General features: G+C 55.7%; 1 protein-coding gene across 1 annotated transcript; it reads right to left on the reverse strand.

The window, feature by feature from the left end:
• Positions 1-850: 850 nt before the first annotated feature.
• CCL5 (C-C motif chemokine ligand 5) lies at positions 851-6,170 on the reverse strand. Its single transcript, XM_037066916.1, has 3 exons — positions 5,942-6,170; positions 4,444-4,555; positions 851-1,338 (listed from the first exon to the last, which is right to left on the reverse strand). Exons 1-3 carry the CDS (start codon positions 6,015-6,017, stop codon positions 1,251-1,253), a joined length of 276 nt encoding a protein of 91 aa, XP_036922811.1. The 5' UTR covers positions 6,018-6,170; the 3' UTR covers positions 851-1,250.
• Between the last annotated feature and the right edge of the window lie 12,564 nt (positions 6,171-18,734).

An 18,734-nucleotide genomic window follows, 5' to 3' on the forward strand; every position in this document is an offset into this window, starting at 1 on the left:
TACACATACCTCCCTCCTTGGCAGCGAGAGACCCGGCTAACTCTGTGGTAAGCCGTTCGTATTTCCTACTTTTGCAAATGCTGTTCCCTCTGCCTGTCAGGACTTTCATTTTCTTTTTCACCTTCTAAACAGTTTTTCACATTTTTCAAACTCTATTTAAATATTATCTGCCCTGGCTGGTGTGGTTCAGTGAATTGAATGCCAGCCGACAAATCAAAGGGTTGCCATTTGGGTTCCAAGGCCAGGCACATGCCTGGGTTGCGGGCCAGGTCTCCAGTAGGGGGCGCTGGAGAGGCCCATGGATGCTTCTCTTCCTCTCTTTATGCCCCCCCTTTCTCTCTCTCTAAAAATAAGTAAATAAAATCTTAAAGAAATGTTATCTTTTGGGTCTCCCCTAGGCACCGTGCTTCACCCCATTCAGGGGTGTAATCCCCCTACCCCCAATGTGACCACAACATTTTGTATTGGTGCTTGTCTTTATTTATTTTTTAAAAGATTCTATTTATTTATTTTTAGAGAGGGGAAGGGAGGGAGAAAGAGAGGGCAAGAAACATCAACATATGGTTGCCTCTCCAGCACCCCCTACTGGGGACCTGGCCCACAACCCAGGCACGTGCCCTAGAGAATCAAACCTGACCCTTTGGTTCACAGGCTGGCGCCCAATCCACTGAGCCACACCAGCCAGGGCTCCCTTGATTTTCATTATTTATTTATTTGTTTATTTAGAGGTTTTTATTTTCCATGGCCCCCAAATCGAGGGTGGACACCAGACCTGTGCCCGCCCTGGACCCTTGAGTAGCATTCATGAGGAAGGCAGGGTCCCGAGGAGGAAATCAAACCAGGAGCCAGCTTTGTAATTGCCTCGAGAACTTTAATGGAAAGCTAATTTCTCCCTTTTGACAGTCAGCCTATCTTAGTGAGGGGCGGAGGTCAGAGCTCTGGCCACAGGACCTTTCCACAGAAGCCCAGTTTTTCACCCTTCTTCACCTCCAGAGGCGCACTGACTTCCTTCCTCATTGCAGAGCAGGTGAGGGGGGTGGGGTGGGCCTGAAGCTCATAGCCTAGAGAGTTCCGGAGGCTTTAGGCATGGGAGGCTTTTACAGCTGCTGCCGTGTGGTGGAGTCTGGGCCCTGCAGGGAGGGAGGGAGGGGTGGGAGCGGGGACTTGGGAGAAGCCTCCTAAGCTGGTGAGGACAAGAGCAAGAAGCAGGAAGAAGGCTGGGCAAGTTCGGCTTCCAGGCGCCCTCCATCCTAGCTCATCTCCAGAGTGTTGATGTAGTCCCGCACCCACCGCTTCTCCGGGTCGGCGCACACCTGGCGCTTCTTTCGGGTGACTAGGCTGTGGGAGTGGAGAAGACGAGAGTGAGACCTCGGAAGGAGACGGAGAGCAGCGTAAGGGGAGATGATGGTGGTACTGGGTGGGTTGGCTTGGGAGCTCCGAAGACTGCATCCGTGGCTTTTAAGGACACTCGCTCTTCAGCTGATTCAAAGGGCTCCGAGGCAGAGCAGGTTTGTGTGCGTTGTAACTGACACGCAAGCACATGCAGCCGGGAGAGCGAAGGGGCTGTGGGGCCTGAGGGGCCCGGCGGGCAGCTGGTCAACCCCGGTGGGCCCAGAGAGCGCTGCTGCCAATGAACACGTTGCTCTGGGGCTGGCCCTTCCCACTGGGCCTTCCTTGTTTTGGCCTCTCCTTTGGGATGTTTTCAGACGAAGTGAAGGCTGGCGAGAGTGAGGATTTGGGGTCCCTTTTCATGCTCTATCAAGGATAGTGCTCGCTGTCAAGGAAGCTGCTTCCCCTTTTCTGAGCCCGGCTCAGAGCCCTGCGGCCGTCTCTCTCTCTCCCACCCTGGCAGGCAGGGAAGAGAAAGGGAGCAGAAGGGGTGTCCTGGGCTCTCTGCCTCCTAGTGTGTGTTTGCTTGTTTGGGGCGGTGAGGGAACTTCAGACCCTGCACCTGCCCTGGTTGAGTCAACAGGAAATCCTGCTGACTCACCGTCTCCTCGGCCCCTTTGGCCTGTGGCCAGGAAGTCAGAGGCCAGGAAACCGACATCTGGGGTCAGGGCCATCGGTTTGACACTGGAGGACAGAGCCTCCTCGCCAGGCCTTCCTCCCCTGCGCCCATACCGGGCACCCTCTCCTCGCCTGGCTTCCCGCCTGCCTCTCTTCTTGCTCCATCTCGTGGGAGCCTCCACCTCCACCTGGTCCCTGGGAATTACTTAGACGTTGCTGCCCTTTTCTCGTCTTCATGCTTTCCCAAGTCTCTGGCCCTGAGTCTAGCACACAGTGGGTGCCTAATGGATATCTACTGAATGAGTAAGTGAAGGGGTTGCCTTCACGCATCAAGTTTCACTTGTCACTTCTCAATGTTTAACCATACATTTAGGGGAGGAGAAGGAAATATTTTAATTTTGTCTTTTATTTTAGTCTTCTCGCTTTGACCCAGAGGGGGAAAGATTCCTATTTTACTCCACTTGACAGATGAAGCAATGGAGAATTAGGAGATGGGCTCAAACCCATGCACCTCCCAGCTGGCGAAGCCGGGCCTCTAGCAGGCCGGGCCTGGTGCCCGCCAGGATGACACGCATTGCCGCTCTCGTGCTGGAGGAGCCCTTCCTCCCGTGGAAAAGGGCGTCGCAGCTCTAGTCCCAGCACCCTGTCCCCAGCTGCCGACCTCAGTCCCACCTGCTCACTCTCTCCCATTGCTCCTAGAGAGGGGAGCCAAGGAAACATTGATACAAGATGGAGACATCGATGGGTGGCCCCCTTCATGCACCCGGACGGGCCATCCTACCTGCCGGCCTCGGGATGGAACCCGCAGCCTAGGCATGCGCCTGACCAGAATCAAACCCACAGCCCTTCGGTTACCGGGCAGCGCTCCAGCCAGCTGAGCCACCCCGGCCAGGGCACTCTTTCCCGGGGAGACAGGGGGCACCTCACGTCTGCAGCGACCTGGGGATGGAAGCCCTAGTGTCGCCCTCGCCCCTTCCCTCCTCTTTGCTCCTGACTTCACCGCACCAGCCAGGGCTCGCCGACTGCCCCGCTGAAGGCTTCTCCCCGTCTCTCCCTCCTTTCCTTTCCAGTCCCGTGCCGCCTTCAGCACCACTCCCGCTGATGATGGCAACGGCCTCTTCACGGGACCCCTATTTTCTGGGCTTTCCGGTCCCCGCTCATCCCATACGTGGCAAGGCTAACACTTCAGCTCCCTGGAGCTGCCTCTCAGAGCCCCGGGGACAGACCCCTGCCTGGAACCCCCAATCCCTCAGGCTTTTCTATTCCCGACCCAAACGGCCCTTTTGCTGCAAACTCCCCGAAATCCCGTCTCCTGAGCCCTGAAGCCTTTGGTCGAGTCCTTCTGCGTGACCTCGTCTGTCCCATCCTCTGATCTAGCTGTGAGCCCCAAGGGCAGGGTGGGCCGGGCCCGCCTCTTGGCCTGTCCACCTGTCTGCCTGCCCGTAACGGGTGCTCAAAGACGGACTTTCTTCTTTTGAAAAATACTTGTTTTTAGAAATGAAACTCGTAGTGCTATCCTACCAGTTAGCACTATACCAGCACAAAATATTAGCACTGTGCTTTGCAGGTTCTTTAGGACCAAAGGCCGACTCTGAGTGCCCTTGACCCTGCCAGTGTCACAGGAGTTTGGGGTTAAAAACGTCTCCAGGATACAGGAAACACCATGGTTGGCCCCCTTTCATTCTGTTAGTCTCCATCATCTTAAATTTCTTAAGCGGCTATCACTAACGGCCTGGCTACAGAGACAGGCAGTGCCCCTCGCTTCCTGGGCACCACAGGGCAACGCAGCCCTCGCCGGGTCTCAGTTTCATCATCTGAAGTGAGGGGGGAGGGGGAACCATGTGTCCCATCAGGCCTGCTGCAATGACGTGTAGAGACATCTGACACACAGTAGGCCCTTCCTAGGTAGTAGGGAGTATTATATTTTTTTTCAAGTGATTTAGCTTGCGTATTTAAAGGAGAATCTCATTTCATTATTTCTTCACCCATATATATGTATGTATGTATTTTACATATGTGACTATAACTGGGACCCTGACTTCTGACCACTCCTCCCTCGTTCCCCTGGGGCTGCGAGTGGGTGTGTCTGATTGGCCGTGGGGTGTGGGGGACTGGGGGGGTTCAGCTAGAAAGTGATGACCGAGCTGACCTCCGTGCGGGGACTTTGCAGGTGACGTGCAAGTCCAGAGTCACATCTGTTGTAAAGACGGAGACCAGAGGGGAGAGGACCCTCCGAGGACATCTTGTCCAACCCTGCTCATGAGAGCTGGGGCGCCTGAAGCTGGAGAGGGTGGAGCTGTGGCTACTTGAGCAGCTAGAGGATGGGAGGGAGTGGATGCGGCCCCTGCCCATGCAGAGGGCTCCCCCGGGGACAGCTCTGGAACAAAAGAGGTCTCTTCCTCACCCCCCGGAGGGTTCTGTGGGACTGAGACTCACACGACTGCTGGCATGGAACACTTGCTGCTGGTGTAGAAATACTCCTGCAGGTGGGCCCGGGGCACCGGGCGGGAGATGTAGGCGAAGCAGCAGGGAGTGGTGTCGGAGGCGTCTGGGAGAAGGAAGGAAGGAAGGAAGGAAGGAAGGAATGAGACCCTGGTATTCGCTGCTGCTGCGCACTGGGTATTGTGCTGGCTACTCTATACGATTTATCTTAGGTAGACCATTATTCTCCTTGGGCTGAGAGGGAGGCCCCGAGAGGTCAAGTCACTTTGCCACCGACACACAGTGACAGAGTGGGGACTCCAGCAGAGGGCTGAGAGGATTTCCCCAGTCCCTCATCTGATCCTTGAGCCTGGCTTGTATCCTTGGGTCTACAACATCACCCCATGCCTTTGGCTCTCAGGACATGGCTGGGCCTCCTCCTGGCTCGTCTTGGGCCCTCTGCCCTGATTCTTACCCTCCTGGGATCCTTGATGGATCCAGAACTCGGTTTCTTTGAGATGTGAGGTGGGCTGGGAGGAGGCTTCCAAAGCTCAGAGTGAAGATGCGTCCTGGATGCTAGGGGCCTTGACTGAGGCAGAGCAAAATGTGCTCCAACAGAGGAGGAGCATTTCCCTTGGTCAGTTAATTCACGGGGACCCTGGGAAATGTCAGTTGCCGCTTCCCAGCGGAGCAGGAGGGTTTAAGAGCCAAACTGAACTGGGTTTGAACCCCAGACTCTCTCCTTCCTAGCTGTATGACCTTGGCAAGTTACTTAACCTCTCTGGGCTTCTGTTTCCCCATCTGTAAGTCAAGGACAGCTGCTCAAAGAGTAGTTGTAGCTCTGGCTGGTGTAGCTCAGTGGATTGAGCGCGGGCCTGCGAACCTCACGACCGAGGTTCGATTCCCAGTCAGGGCACATGCCTGGGTTTCAGGCCAGTTCCCAGCAGGGGACTCACGAGAGGCAACCATACATTGATATTTCTCTCCTTCCCTTCCCCTCTAAAGATAAATAAATAAAAAATATTTTTTAAAAAGGAGTAGATGTGACTATTAAATAAGATGGTCTGTATAAAGCAATCAGCAAAATACTTGACCCATAGTAGGTACAGTATTTCATTGGCTTTCATCATTCTTTCCCAAGCCCCATTTTTTCTCTCTACGAAATGGGGGGAATATCACTGTCCCAGGAGGTTTTTCTGTAAGTTTCTTAGAAACCCTCCTGGTGCTAGGCAGGAGCCAGCTGTTTGCAGGTCAGCTTGAGCTGCCCTGCCTTCTAATACCCCCGCACCAATCTGCACTGGTGGGCACTGCAAGCTTGGGATGCAGACCCTGAAGACACAGAAAAGCTAATCAGAGGGTCCCTGCCATGAAGTGGCTTAGAGGTCTATCGGGCACCACTGGGCACCCGGGAGAAGCAATAAGGAAGAATGTAAACCACAGGGTCCAGACAGTACAAATACTGTAGTTGAAAAGAGGGCAAGGTCTGACTCAGGGGGTCAGGACCGGGACTTACATGGCGAGGCAGATGCAGGAGCGCACAAGGCAGCAGCGGCGAAGAGGACAGCCAGGGCCGCGGTGGAGACCTTCATGGTACCTGAAGGCAGAGGCTGTGGGAGCTCCTGGGCTGTCTTAGGAACCTCTGCAGGGATGCTCTGCAGCTCAGACTGGCCCTTTATAGGGAGCGAGTCAGGCCACTAGAGGGGGTGTCCTCCAGAGGGAGTTTCCAAAATAGTAGCCGTGCAATGGCTGACATCATAAGTGAAATTGCATGAAAGGGAAAAGAAAACTGAAATAGCCCCCGGAACTGTGAAGCGCTCTCCCTCTCCCTTTCCCTCTCTCTCTCTGCCCCCCACCCGGACTCTGTTGCTCGCCCTTTCCCTCCCTCCTCCTCCTCACCACTCACATTCCCTCCCCGCTGGCCCACAAGGAGAGCTGGCACAAGCACTGGTGGGAAACCTCTTCCTCTGCTCCGTCCCCAGCATCGTCCTCCAGGCCAGGGTTCCCCCCCAGGGGCCAGGAAGCCGCTTCCCTAAGGTCAGGGGGAGGGGCAGTTAGGGCAGACTCAGTAACAGCTGGGTGTTTATTTGGTTGTTTTCAAAGTTCTTTCTGATGCAGTACAGGTCTGCATCTTCTCTCTGTCACCCACAGAAGGGTGTTATTTATGAGGTGTTCTACTGAGAAGGGGGTCCTCTTACACACAGTCTCCAAGGGAGGTGATCGGGGCAGTGGGTCTGAACTGGGCACTGGCGACCTTCCCACCAGAGTCAGGAGTGGGTGGTGGCCACAGGGTCACCCCCATTTACTTGTTGAGTGGTCCTTGGGCACCTTGCTTAACATCTTTGAGCTTACAGGCTTGTTGAGAAGGGGGAGAGAGGAAGAGAGAGATCGAGACTGTGATTATCAGCCACTTACTGAAGGTTTATTCTATGCCAGCCACTGTTCTAAGGGCTTTGCATGTGTCGACTCATTTACTGTTATTATGCCCATTTCCCCATTTTATTTTATTTTATTTTATATTATTTTAAAGATTTATTTATTTATCTTTAGAGCGGAAGGGAAGGAGAGAAGTATCAAAGTATCAATATATGGTTGCCTCTCGTGAGTCCCCTGCTGGGAACTGGCCTGCAACCCAGGCATGTGCCCTGACTGGGAATCGAACCGCCATCGTGTGGTTCACAGGCCCGCGCTCAATCCACTGAACATTCTATTTTATTTTTAAAAAAAGATTTCATTTACTTATTTTTAGAGAGAGGGGAAGGGAAGGAGAGAGAGAGGTAAAGAATCACCAATGTGTGGTTGCCTCTCGCACACTCCTCACTGGGGACATAACCTGCAACCTAGGCACATGCCCTGACTGGGAATTGAACCGGCGACCCTTTGGTTCACAGGCCTGCGCTCAATTTACTGAGCCACGCCAGCCAGGGTTATTTTATTTTATTTATTTCATTGTATTTGTTTCCATTTTCCCATTTTACAGTTGAGGACCAGTGAATGCTGGGATCCCAGCCCATTTCTAAGACACAAAAAGCTGCAAAGGGACTCCGGGGCCATGTTCCCATGTTCTCCGGCTGCAGACGAGGGAAGCGAGGCCCCGAGGGTGGCAGTGACCCAGCACGCACAGCGGATGCCTGAGGGGATCCGAGCCGGGAGTCCTGGCTGCCGCTCCGGCACTCCACACCAAGTGCAGCTCACCATTGAGAGGGTCTCGGCCGGGGGCACTGCTGAGCGGAACCCAGGTGGTGGTCGAAATTAGAGCCAGGGTTCCTACCCATTCCAAAGAGTTGGAGACAGTAAACCCGCACCAATTCCTGTTTGGGTAATTCAGAACCAGCGGCGGTTTGGCCTGGCCCAGTCTGAAGTTGACTTCTGAATTATCTGAGCAAGAAGTGTCTGTTGCCAGGGACAAAAAGCAAACAGATTTAAAAAAAAAAAAAAAAAAAAAACGTGGTGAAGAATGTAATCTTATACCAAGAACGTTTTCTTGCTTGCTACTGTCACACAGGTAGTGGTGGCTGAGGGCAACTGAGTCACCCAGGAAGGGAAGAAGCCCTCGAGTTCTTTCTCACGGTGACTCTGAGGCAGGGTGGGGACTAATCTCTTTTTGCAGAAGCGGAAACTGAGCCTCGGAAGTGGCCGAGAAGGCCCTCAAGGTCACACAGCTCGTGGGTGCTTCCCATGGCTGGGCAGGAGCTCCGGCGGGCGTCTACCCTTGCGACGCCCTCCTGGCTGCTGGGTGCTGCTGTTCTCAGTGCGTCTCGAGAACCCTCTCGTCCCTTCCTCCCTAACCCATCAGCGGCAGAAACACAACTTGGGAAGGCACAGCCGTCTCACTGAAAGAAATAAATTGCAAACACGTCAGAGACATTCATCCGTCCACAGAAGCATGTTCTGTCTGTTTTCATAGCGCCCTTCACATGGCCCCCTGAGTCGTGTGAACCCAGCTGTGGGGCCTGCTGGGTCAGGGCAAGGGCTTGGGTGTTTCTCCCACGTACAAGACACGTGGCCCCGGCCAGGGTACTGCATCTCCCGGGCCTCAGTTTCCTCCTCTATAAACCAGGGATAATAATGACAACCCCCCACAGCTGTTGAGACACTAAGTCCCCCCTAACTGTGCTTGTGAGCTCTGCGTGCAACGCCCGATGCACGCTCACTACTTAATAATATTAGCGGTTATTATCATGTTACTGTTGAGAGTAGGACAACGGCAGTCCCTTTACGGGTATGCCATCCTTTAGGCTCTTCAGCCATGTAGACGAAGACCCACTTAATCGGGATTAGTGACCTCTCATTCATTTTTAAGTGACCTTTACTGATTTTTAAGCAAATGGGTCAGTTGAGGCTTCGAGAGGTTCAGTGACTTGCTGAAGGCCCCATGGCCCAAAGAACTCAACCTTGAACCCAAGTCTGGGTTCGCGGCCTTCATACCACACTGCACTGTTTCTAGAGAACTCCTGAAAAGTTTTGCTAAGGCTTGTTCAGATTTTCCATGTGTGCCCATTCCTGTCTCCTGTCTTGGATCTTGGTTTCTCTCTGTTAGGAAGAAGGCGAAGTTGCTTTTTTCCTGGTTTCCAAATATGTGAGTGGGGACACTTGCTGAGGACGGAGGTAAGGGAGCCAACCCACAGATGGACCATGATTCTTATTATTGCCTTTAATAAAAGGATTTTATTTATTTATGTTTAGGGGAGGGAGGGAGAAAGAGAGAGAGAGAACATCCATGTGAGAGAGAGACACCAATCGGTTGCCTTCTGCACGCCCCTAACCATGGACCTGGCCCGAGACCCAGGCATTTGCCTTGACCTGGAATCCAACGGGTGATCTTTCCCTTTGCAGGGCGATGCCCAACCAACTGAGCCACACCAGTCAGGGTGCGATCCTTATCTTTAAGTCCCTGTGAACCTTTCTGTCGTGTGTGTGTGTGTGTGTGTGTGTGTGTGTGTGTGTGTAAGTGGTAGTAAGAGCGGGAGGGGGCAGGGTGGTGAGGTTGCTAAGCAGGAATAAGCGATGAGTACATACATCAGGCATTTTCCTCCCTTTTGGTGGTTCCAGTGGGTCATGGAGGTGGGAGCAGGCAGAGGAGGGAGGAGAACATCACTGTATTTCCCTTTCTGCCACTCACTTTCTCCTGTGCAGGGTTCTCTGGCTCTACTGCCCAGACTCTATGAGGAAAGCAGAGAGCCGGTGTAAGTTAGCCAGCGTGGTACCTGCGGTGGGCGTTCGGCAGGTGGAACTGTCGTTACGATTTGCTCTGCATGTTACCTTCCTGGGAACTAGGGCCTGCCCAACCCCCTGCACCAGTGGTGGCCGAGAGGGTCCCCGGAGGCAAGGACTGGGCCGGCTTGAGAGGCTGCAAGGTGACACAAAATGTGAGTCGGCTGCCTCTGCCCCTCCCATCCGGCCAGGGGGCCTGGTCTGCACCGCTCGTTCGCTTCTTTTCTTCCCCTTTTTAATTTTCAGTTTTTAATGGAAGTTGTGTATGAGACCACTCCATTCTTGCACCTTCTCCATGGTTTCTGCCTTGCATTTGCCCTTTTCCGTTCCTGCTGGGTGAGATGGGGCTTTACCCTCACGGATCTTTCTGTGGCCTTTGTCCAGCTTTCGTGGTGACCGCCCTGCTGGGGTGGGAGCCCCCGTGGCTGGTCTCCCACTAGCTTCCCCCCTCATACTCACTCAGGGCGGAAGGCACATTTCCTCCTGTGAACCTTGCCCATGCTGCCAGTTTGCTGCCATTTGTGACGTCCTCGCACGACCTGGACTTCTGAACGTCATTGTCCGCTCGGACAGGCACAGATGGGACCCTGTGCTTCTATCGAAGCTCTTTGGAAAGAGAAGAGGCAATCGTGGGTGAGTGCACGGAAATGCCTTTTACGGCTCTTGCTCAGGCCAGAAGGCACAAGAGGACTGGACTCGTTTCGGCCGCTGGTGCTTCTGTGCTGGCTACGGAAGGGAAGAGACCCACTTGCTTCTGGTTCTGAAGGTTTTCCTCATTGGTTTCTTATTCACGCCACTAAGTTTCTTTGTCTGGAAAGTGAGAGATCGCTTCCAGCTTGCTTTGGGGCCCCTTTAAGAATCTGATGGACACTGGGAGCACTTGCCATAGACACACCCGTGTAGTTTTGCATGCGAGGGGCTCATAGGCCCTGCAGGCTCACTGATGGGCTTCTGGAGTTCGGATGCCGGTTCTCACCCACCTCCTTACCTCCGGCACCCCTTTTCCTAGGTATTCAGCACTAAAGCTAGACACACGCCCCCTCCGGCTGAGGGCAGCCCCTCCCATCCCCTCCTGGCCCAGGCTCCCTCTTATCTCCTTTATTCATGTTTCTAAGCTAAGCCTCTGCCTGTTCAGCTGAATACTGTGGTGTTAGGAAACCAAAGCAAAAAAAAAAAAAGAAGGAAAGTGAAACCTCGTTCCAATTGGATTCCAAAGCTTTTCTCAGACTCGGAGTTTGCATGGGGGATCTGTGTGGATTTTTGGCTGCTTGTAAAAAAACCCCACAAACTGCCTAAAGCAGGGAGAGTCCCTCCATCCTGCAGGAATCCCCAGTCGGGGCCCCAGGAGAAAAACCTGAGGCAAGTTCATTTTTCTTCCTGTGAGCCTCAGTTTTCCCCCTTGTTTATAAGTGTAAGAATTTCCCGGGTGAGTCAGCGACCTGCTGTCTCACCCTTCCTCGTTCCTCAGGGACCCTGCCTGGGTAGGGGCTCTGTGAGTGTGGTCGGAGGGTCTGAAGGGAGGAGGCGGCCGTGCAGAGGTGCCCGCTGGGCCTCCCGGCAGGCTCTGGGGGCCAGCCCGGGTGCAGGCGGCATGCGAATCCCTGTCCAGGGCTCCGCCACATCCTGCCCTTGCCTCTGGGGCCTGCCCGGGCTTGCTCTTTCCGAGTTATTCGGTTCTGTGCACCCCCCCACCCCCGCTCCCCATCAGCTCGTGTGCATCTCACCAGGTCAGACACTAACCACACGGATAGTCCCCCTCCTTCCAACCACAGCCGGGCCGAGCATTGCTGTTTAGCACGGCGCCCCCCCCCCCCCCCCCCCCCGGTCTTCGCACCTTCACCACATGGGCCAGTGGCCATGCACATCCGCCTGTTTTCTGTTGCTGGAGGCCCCGGGTGGCCTGTGGGTTGATATGCTCACTAGGTTACTGCAGGGCCCCCACACGGTGCCTTGGGAGGTGGGCCAGGCCTGGGGGTGAGGCCCGGGGGCGGGGGCATCCATTCTTTTAAAATTGCTGGGTGACAGATGATTTCAGGTCCTACGCCTTCCTCCCGACACCTTGGAGTCTGACTTTTGGTTTTGTGTTCCTCTGCACCTACCCCCAGGGCACACCGACCCCCTCCCTGCCGCTGTCCCCGGCCCCTGGGAGAAAGTCTGGTGAAGAGGGACAGACCTGGGGGGTGACACCAGACCCATCGCTGACTCTGTGCCTCTGGACAAGGTATTGTTAGCTACTCTGCACCTTGGTTTCCTTTCTGGAAATGGGGCCGAGGATACTTGGCTCCTCGGACACCTCGTGGGGTTCAGTGAGGCCATCAATAAACCGCCCCTCCTGGCACGAGGAGATGCTGGGGAAATAGTTCCTTCTCCAGATGTCCAGGCGGCGGCGTGTCCGCCCTCTGCATCTCCCCCCGCCCAGTGGGGGTGTCATCCCCCGCTCAGTGTGAGGACAGACGGGGGCAGGCGAGGGGGAAGCTGAAAGTGATTTTCCATTATCTCTTAGGCACCACGTTGGACCCTGGGCCTTATTTCCCTTACTAGGAAGAAAGCGCATAGGAAGCGGCGATGACTCAGGCCTGCCCTGAGCTCTCCCGCCCTCTGTGCTGCAAGCTCCTGAGATGTGGCCCCCACGCCCTGACCTTCGCTGGGTTTCTCTGTCTCTGAGTCTGGTTGTGGAGTGAGACGCGGTCCCCTCTTTCTCCCTGCTGGCTGTCCCTGCAGGCCCGCACACGGACCCTTTTCCAAAGAGTCTCCCAGGCAGTCCTGGTCGGGGAGCTCAGTTGGTTAGAGTGTCGTCCTGACACCTCACCGCAAGGTTGTGGGCTCCATCCTCGGTCAGGCCACGTACAAAAAGCGACCAATGAGTGCGTAAATAAGTGGAACAACAAACTGATGTTTCTCTCTCTCTTTCCCTTCCTCTCTCTCTAAAATCTAGAAATAAAACTTAAAAAAAAAGGGTTTGCAGACAGGCTTACAGAGGAAGTAACAAGTTTTGGAATCCTACAGGATTCTCGTGGTTATGCTCTGGATTCTGAACTCTTTCTGAACTAGTCCCAGAAAGCCCCTTGGCTTCCTGCCCACTGCGTCTGTCCTCAGGGGTGAGCGTTCCCAGGCTCCTGCTTCTCCTGTGCTGTCCCCCGCCCCCCCACCTGTCCCCTGCAGCACTCAGGCCTGCAGAGCATTTAGGCTACAACAGCAGGAACATTAGCCCCCCACCGCACCCCCAGGCATTTGTATTTTTGAGGACTTCCTCCCTCCTCGAGGAAGTCATGTTAGGGAATTTCCTCAGAATGGGATTTGGAAATTCTGTGCCTTAGTCATTTCTCACCGGGGCAGCTGTGGGCCATGAAAGAGCGGTGGCCTGGAGACTGGGAGACCCAGGCTCCGCCTTGGCTCTGAACCTCCTTGTGGGGTTTTGGCGAACCTCTTGCCCTTCGTGGGCCTCAGTTTCCTCTTCTAGGAAATGGAGTTTCGACCTTATGTTTGAAGGCTTTCTCAGTTAAAATCTGCAAAACCGAAGGATGTCTGGTGCACTGAGGGAGGTTTGGGGCATAGGTGTCCTCTGCCCCTAAAATGGGCTTGTATCACTCCTCCCTCAGGTACGGCTGAGGGGTACCAAGGCCGGGGCTCACCTGAGCCCTGAGCCCCCAGGAAGCCCTTCAGGGGCGGTACTGCATTTGTCCATTTGCCGCCCCCCACCTGAGTCTCCCCTTCACTCCTCCCATTTTTCTCTACCCATCTTTCCACTGATCTACACATTCATCTCACCGTCTGTGCCACTGAGAATTCTCTGCTCATAGGCACAGGGGACAATTCTGGCCGAAGCAGGAAGGCAGTGTGCTGTGGGAGTGTGAGCCGCTCACAGAATGGGCTGAGCGCGGAGAGGCTGACCGGGAGGAGGGAAGGCTGAGAACCTGGGGGATGGACGAGCTGGGTGCTGGGCCAGCGGGTGCCCCCTGAGGGCATGCCCTGCGGGGAAGGGACCCCGAAGAGGGTGCTCGTTCAGGTGATGTTTGAAGGGGGAATGGAGGCTGTGCAACAACAACAAAAAAAGACAAGCAAAGAAACAAATTAAACCAATATGCCACTCCCCCACCCACCCACCCATCCAGCCGTCCTCTCAGCCAACCGAGCGACACGCCTTCATTGAGCACCTGCCGCGTCCCAGAGGCCATGCTAGGCCCTTCCATCTCCCCCAATGACGCGTCTCTGGAGCCAACACAAAGACGGGGAGCCAGGGAAAGGAATTCATAAAACCCACATATTGGAGGGTCCCAAACAACACTGCCAGGGACATGGTGACTTGTGCAGATGTAGGCAGGTAGGAGGTGGTTTTGTGGGCACCTCACACGGCCAGGAAACCGCGAATCGTGGGCGCAGAACAGGAGGTGGTCGGGGTTAGGCCCCAGAAACCCTAGGGCTGCCTTTAGTCTCTGTTCTCTAGCAGGGGGCACGGGTACCCCTCTTTTTCTTGTCTATCCAATGAGGAGAATGTGTGGGGGAACCCCTGCCTTATCTAACCTGGAGCACTGCTGCCGAGGTGGGACGGGTCGGTGGAGGCGAGGGCCCTTTCCAAGCACAGAGGGAGAGGACTGTTTCCACTGTCCTTACTTCTGTTTCCAGTGTGGCTGATGACAAGACCTGTGGCGCACGTGCCACTCCCAATTCTTTCACACCCTCCCTGCCCACTGGTTACCATGGAGACAAGCTGCTGAACTTTTCCGTTCCTTCGGCTGGAGGATGAATGTCCAGGGTACCCACTGCCACCCACCTCCGGCAAGGGGACGGTCAAGGCCCTGTGGGTCCCGGCTGGGCTGGGAAGAGTAGCTGGGTGAGTGTGTCTGTGTGGGCACAGGTCCTGGTTTCCCATGTAGGGGAATGAAGTGACAAGGGGGAGCCTTCAACCACGTGGGAGTCCCAGCTATTTTCAGGTCGCAGTAGGAAGGGGTTGGGGTCTCCAAGTTGTGGCCAGGTCAACACGGCTGACCGCAGCTGAGATCGGGGGCAAAGCTGATGCTGTCTCAAAGGACTAGCCCTGGATCTGCAGGGTTCCGGGCTGTGACCCTGGGGGAGGCGCATCAGCTCTCTGAGCCTGTTTTCTCATCTGTGAATTGGGTGTCTTGCCTGCAGGAAGTGGCCTGTCGCTGCGGTTGGCTCATCTTTGTCACTTGTCCTAGGGCGAACGTCTGGGCTGGGCATGGGCCTGCCTGCCTGCTGGTCTTTCCCAGCTCAGGGTCTCACCTTCGGATGAAAAGCCCTCCTTCGCTGCCTTTCATTGTCGGCGCCGCTTTGTAGGGGGCAGTTTGGCGAAACCCGTGAAATGCAAGTGCACTAGAAATTCTACTTCTGGAGATTTCTCCTATACCCACACTCACACATGTACAACGTCATATATACAAGACATCATCATGCGTAATAATGGAGACTGGAGACAGCCTACCTGTCCATCAGTAAGGGGCCCGTTAAATAATCCTGGCACTGCCATATAATGGGATGTCGGGCAGCCACTAGGGAGACTGAGGCAGCTCCCGACGTGCAGAGACGGGACGATCTCTGAGGTACGAGAGGTGAGGAGGGCCGAGGGTGCGCCATGCTGCATGGGTGTGAAGAAAGCGCAGACTCGTCTAGGCTTGGGCGTAGCTTCGTTCGGAGGCTGGTGAGAAACTGGCAACCGTCACTTTTCCTTCTCATCGGAGAGGCTAACGGGGGGAGACCTGGGTCCCGGGTAGGCGGGGACGCTCCTTTTCATTGTCCATCATTTTGAATCTTCAGAATCTCCTATCGTGTGCATGTTGGATCATGTGTGTGACCCACTGATAGAAAGTCACCTGGCAGGATGGGCCCCCGTGTCTGGGGGAAAATCTGCCTGGAGTTTCCGTCCCAGCCTCGGAGACTCTTTTATCCCCAGTGGGGTTCTCTGGGGTGGGGTGGCTACCCCAGTGGCTCATTCTTGCTCTAGCCCCTTCACCCCACCCCTCATCCCATTGGGGAAGCAGGCCTTTAGAATCACACTTCGGCCCTGGCTTGTGTGGTCCAGTGGATGGAGCGCCAGCCTGCAAACCGAAAGGTTGCCAGTTTGATTCCCACTCAAGGCACATGCTTGGGCTACAGGCCAGACCCTCAGATGAGGGTGTGCAAGAGGCAACCACACATTGATGTTTCTCTACCTCCCTTTCTCCCTCCCTTCCTCTCTCTCTAAAAATAAATAAATAAAATCTTTCCAAAAAGGTGTCACACCTTGACACCAAGCACCAAGTCTTTCATTCCCCCTTCCCCCTCTCCCCAGGGGCACAGAAGAAAAGTGACATTCGACCCCTGGGGAAGGAGGAGGACATCCTACCTCCTCTGACCGCTGGTGTTGGGTAGTGGAAAGAGCCCAGCTTTGGATGTGCATGAGGTTTGGGTCAAGTGTCCGTTTCTCCTGTTGAAGCTGTGGAAGCTCACGCAATGGCCATGCTCTCCCTGGAGAGTTTCCTCGTCTCTGAAGTGGGCTGACTGCCGCTGCACTGAGGCCACCAGGGAGGGGAGGTCATCGCCTGCGATGCCGGGCACATGCGCACATGGCCTCTGAAGCCAGTCCACTCTGCTGGGGCCCTTTACCGCGAGAGTGGGAAGATCAGCAGTGCCTGAGACCGGGCCCAGGTCAGCAGACACTGATGGCCCCCCACACCCGCCTCCAGCCTGTCCCTGGGCCTCAGCCAGGAGAGGTGAAAAAGGCACCCCTCCAGGGGTGCGTGTGGTGGCCTGGCAAAGCCCCAGGTTTGCAGCTGCCCCCTGCAGCTATGAGATCTGAAGACACTGGTGTCTGCCCCAAGGTGACAATTTGCAGGTCAGGACTCAGCACTGGTGTTCGTGGTGGCGCCCTCAGGGGAGAGGCTGACTTGGGAAGGAGCAGGTGTTCTGGAGGCAGCTCCGTGAGGCTGGGGCCTTGGGAGCAGCCCCCCCCCCGCCCCCCCGCACCAGGAGTTCTTATGTCCTGGCCCCCACAGATGGCCCCGCAGCTTCTTTGCCACGGGGGATTCTTCCCAAACCAGATGTGCCCCCTCCCCCACCCCCTGGCCAGCTGCAGAGCCCTAGCTGCTTCTCCCAGGGTGGGCAGTGGGCGGGTGCACAGACAGTAGGCAGACCTGGATGTGAGTTCTCGCCTGGCCGTTGTTTTGCCCACTGACTGTGCTGAGTGTGTGGCTTTGCCGAACCTCGACTTCCTTATTGGTCTCACAGGGTGAATCGTACCATTGCCGCTCACCGGGAGGATTCGAGGAAACGTGTGAGTCACAACAAAAGTGTCTCAGCAGAGCTGGCCAACTCGGAGCCGGCTGGTCTAAAATGAGGGTGAAAATCTTAGGGAGGGGACGATTTCTCTTTGGCTTGGGGGGGAAAGTGCTTCGTGAAAACGCTTGGCTATCAAAGCGAGCACACCCTGCCTCACCCCCACACCTACCTGCATCGCCCAGACAGGGCTAGACGGTGGGCAGAGAAAGGAAAGGGACCGGGACTGTTTACACCTGGGGGCAAGGTGGGAGGGGCTTCGAGGGGGAGGAGGGGGGCGCACAGCGCTCCCAGTTCTTGGGAAGGAAGTCGGGCAGGGGGAGATGGACTTCTTCTGTCATGGACTGGCCAGTGGCTCTTCGAGGCTAATATCCTATTTCCAGTTCTCCTCTGAATTATTCTGTGCTCCATTCAGAACCTGCCTAATGCCCCCATTTCCAGTAAACACCTGCTGACTCCGAAGGGTGGGCATCAGTGCTGGTTTGGGGGAAGAAGCAAGGCGGGCCCTGACCCACGTGGGGTGAAGCGGCGTGTGCAGGAGTGCAGGGTCAGGGGGCGCTGGGCGCGGGAGGGACAGGCGCCAGGCCACGGCACGAACCTTCGCTTCTCCCTGGGGGTGTGCGTGGGGTGGAAGTCTCGGCCGCTGCAGTTCCTGAGAGGTGGGCACGAATGGATGTTTTGGATTTTCTGGTGAGGCTCTGGACGGCCCCATGTCAGAGGATGCCCAGTGGGTGGTTTAAAAACGATGGAGGGGGTGCTGAGAGCCAGGGAGGGTGCTGAGAACCAGGGGGTGCTGAGAACCAGGTCCCCAAGAACTGGGTGGGGCAGAGGCAGCACGGGAGAGACCATGGGCCCCGACCACCCCCAGAGAACACGTCATGAATTCCCCCAGCCGTGGCATGGTGGCAGCCAGGGTGTCACAGGCGAGGCAAGATGAGGCATGTCTTGATGCAACATCCGCTGAAGCCAGCAGGCTGAGGATCATGTCCCTCACCCCCGGCCAGAGCCACAAGGCTGCTTCAGGGCCCCCCGCATCCTGAAGCCTTCTTGGGAGGTAAGAAACCGCCCCAGCGGGGAGTCTGAACTTCACAATGGCAGCGAAGGTCACCAGACGTTCCACTGCTTTAGTCCAGGGGTGGGTGTCCCAGTGTTCCCCCCCACTAGTCACCCCCACCACCGTGAGTGGGAAGCTTCCCAGTGAGCGATCAGTCACTGAACATAAAGAGAACAACTTTTTTTTGTTTACTTAAGTGGTAACTTGTGCACTTTTGACACCTACACACGATTCCTGGTGAAGAACCACCCCCGCCCCCTGTTGCATGTACACCCATCCACACCCATCCCGCGGTCTCGAAACCACCCTCGCCCCTTGCAGATGGGCTGTGCTCTACCCTGACCACACTCGGGCCCCGGCATCTCCCTCTTCAAAGCCTTTGTTGGTGCTGCCGAGGACCCGAGGGGACCGGGACAGCCAGGACCCCTTTAGGTCTGACAGCTGTCCCCTGCTGGCTTCCACCCTCTTAGGGAGGCTTCATTCCCCACCAGGGACCAGGCTGGAGATGATCGGAGAGCAGGATGGGAAGTGTTTTGTTAGAGGGAGAGGGAGAAGGGGGTGGGGAGAGAGAGAAGGAAAGAAAGAAAAAGGAAGGAAAATGGAAAACCTGGAACCCAAGCCTGACCAACAGTAAGGGGGGTGGGTGCTGGGGCCAGGCTGGTGGGGCCTCAGGTTGGATGGACTTCCTCCTCACTGCTCAGTGGGATTTGTCCTCCCCACTTCTGTTCAGGGGAGGCAGGTCGGACAGTCCCTCCCTCAAGGCTGGTTGGGA

The sequence above is a fragment of the Sturnira hondurensis genome, unplaced genomic scaffold (assembly GCF_014824575.4).
Source record: "Sturnira hondurensis isolate 20B ecotype Veracruz unplaced genomic scaffold, ASM1482457v3 Scaffold0001221, whole genome shotgun sequence".
In the NCBI taxonomy this organism is placed as follows: domain Eukaryota; kingdom Metazoa; phylum Chordata; class Mammalia; order Chiroptera; family Phyllostomidae; genus Sturnira; species Sturnira hondurensis.

Coding starts and splice junctions, on each gene's coding strand:
- CCL5 (XM_037066916.1), bottom strand. CDS start 6,017: ATGAAGGTCTCCACCGCGGCCCTGGCTGTCCTCTTCGCCGCTGCTGCC. Junction 4,556..5,941: donor TCCTGCATCTGCCTCGCCAT/GTAAGTCCCGGT, acceptor TCCTTCTCCCAG/ACGCCTCCGACACCACTCCC. Junction 1,339..4,443: donor TGTTCCATGCCAGCAGTCGT/GTGAGTCTCAGT, acceptor CCACTCCCACAG/CCTAGTCACCCGAAAGAAGC.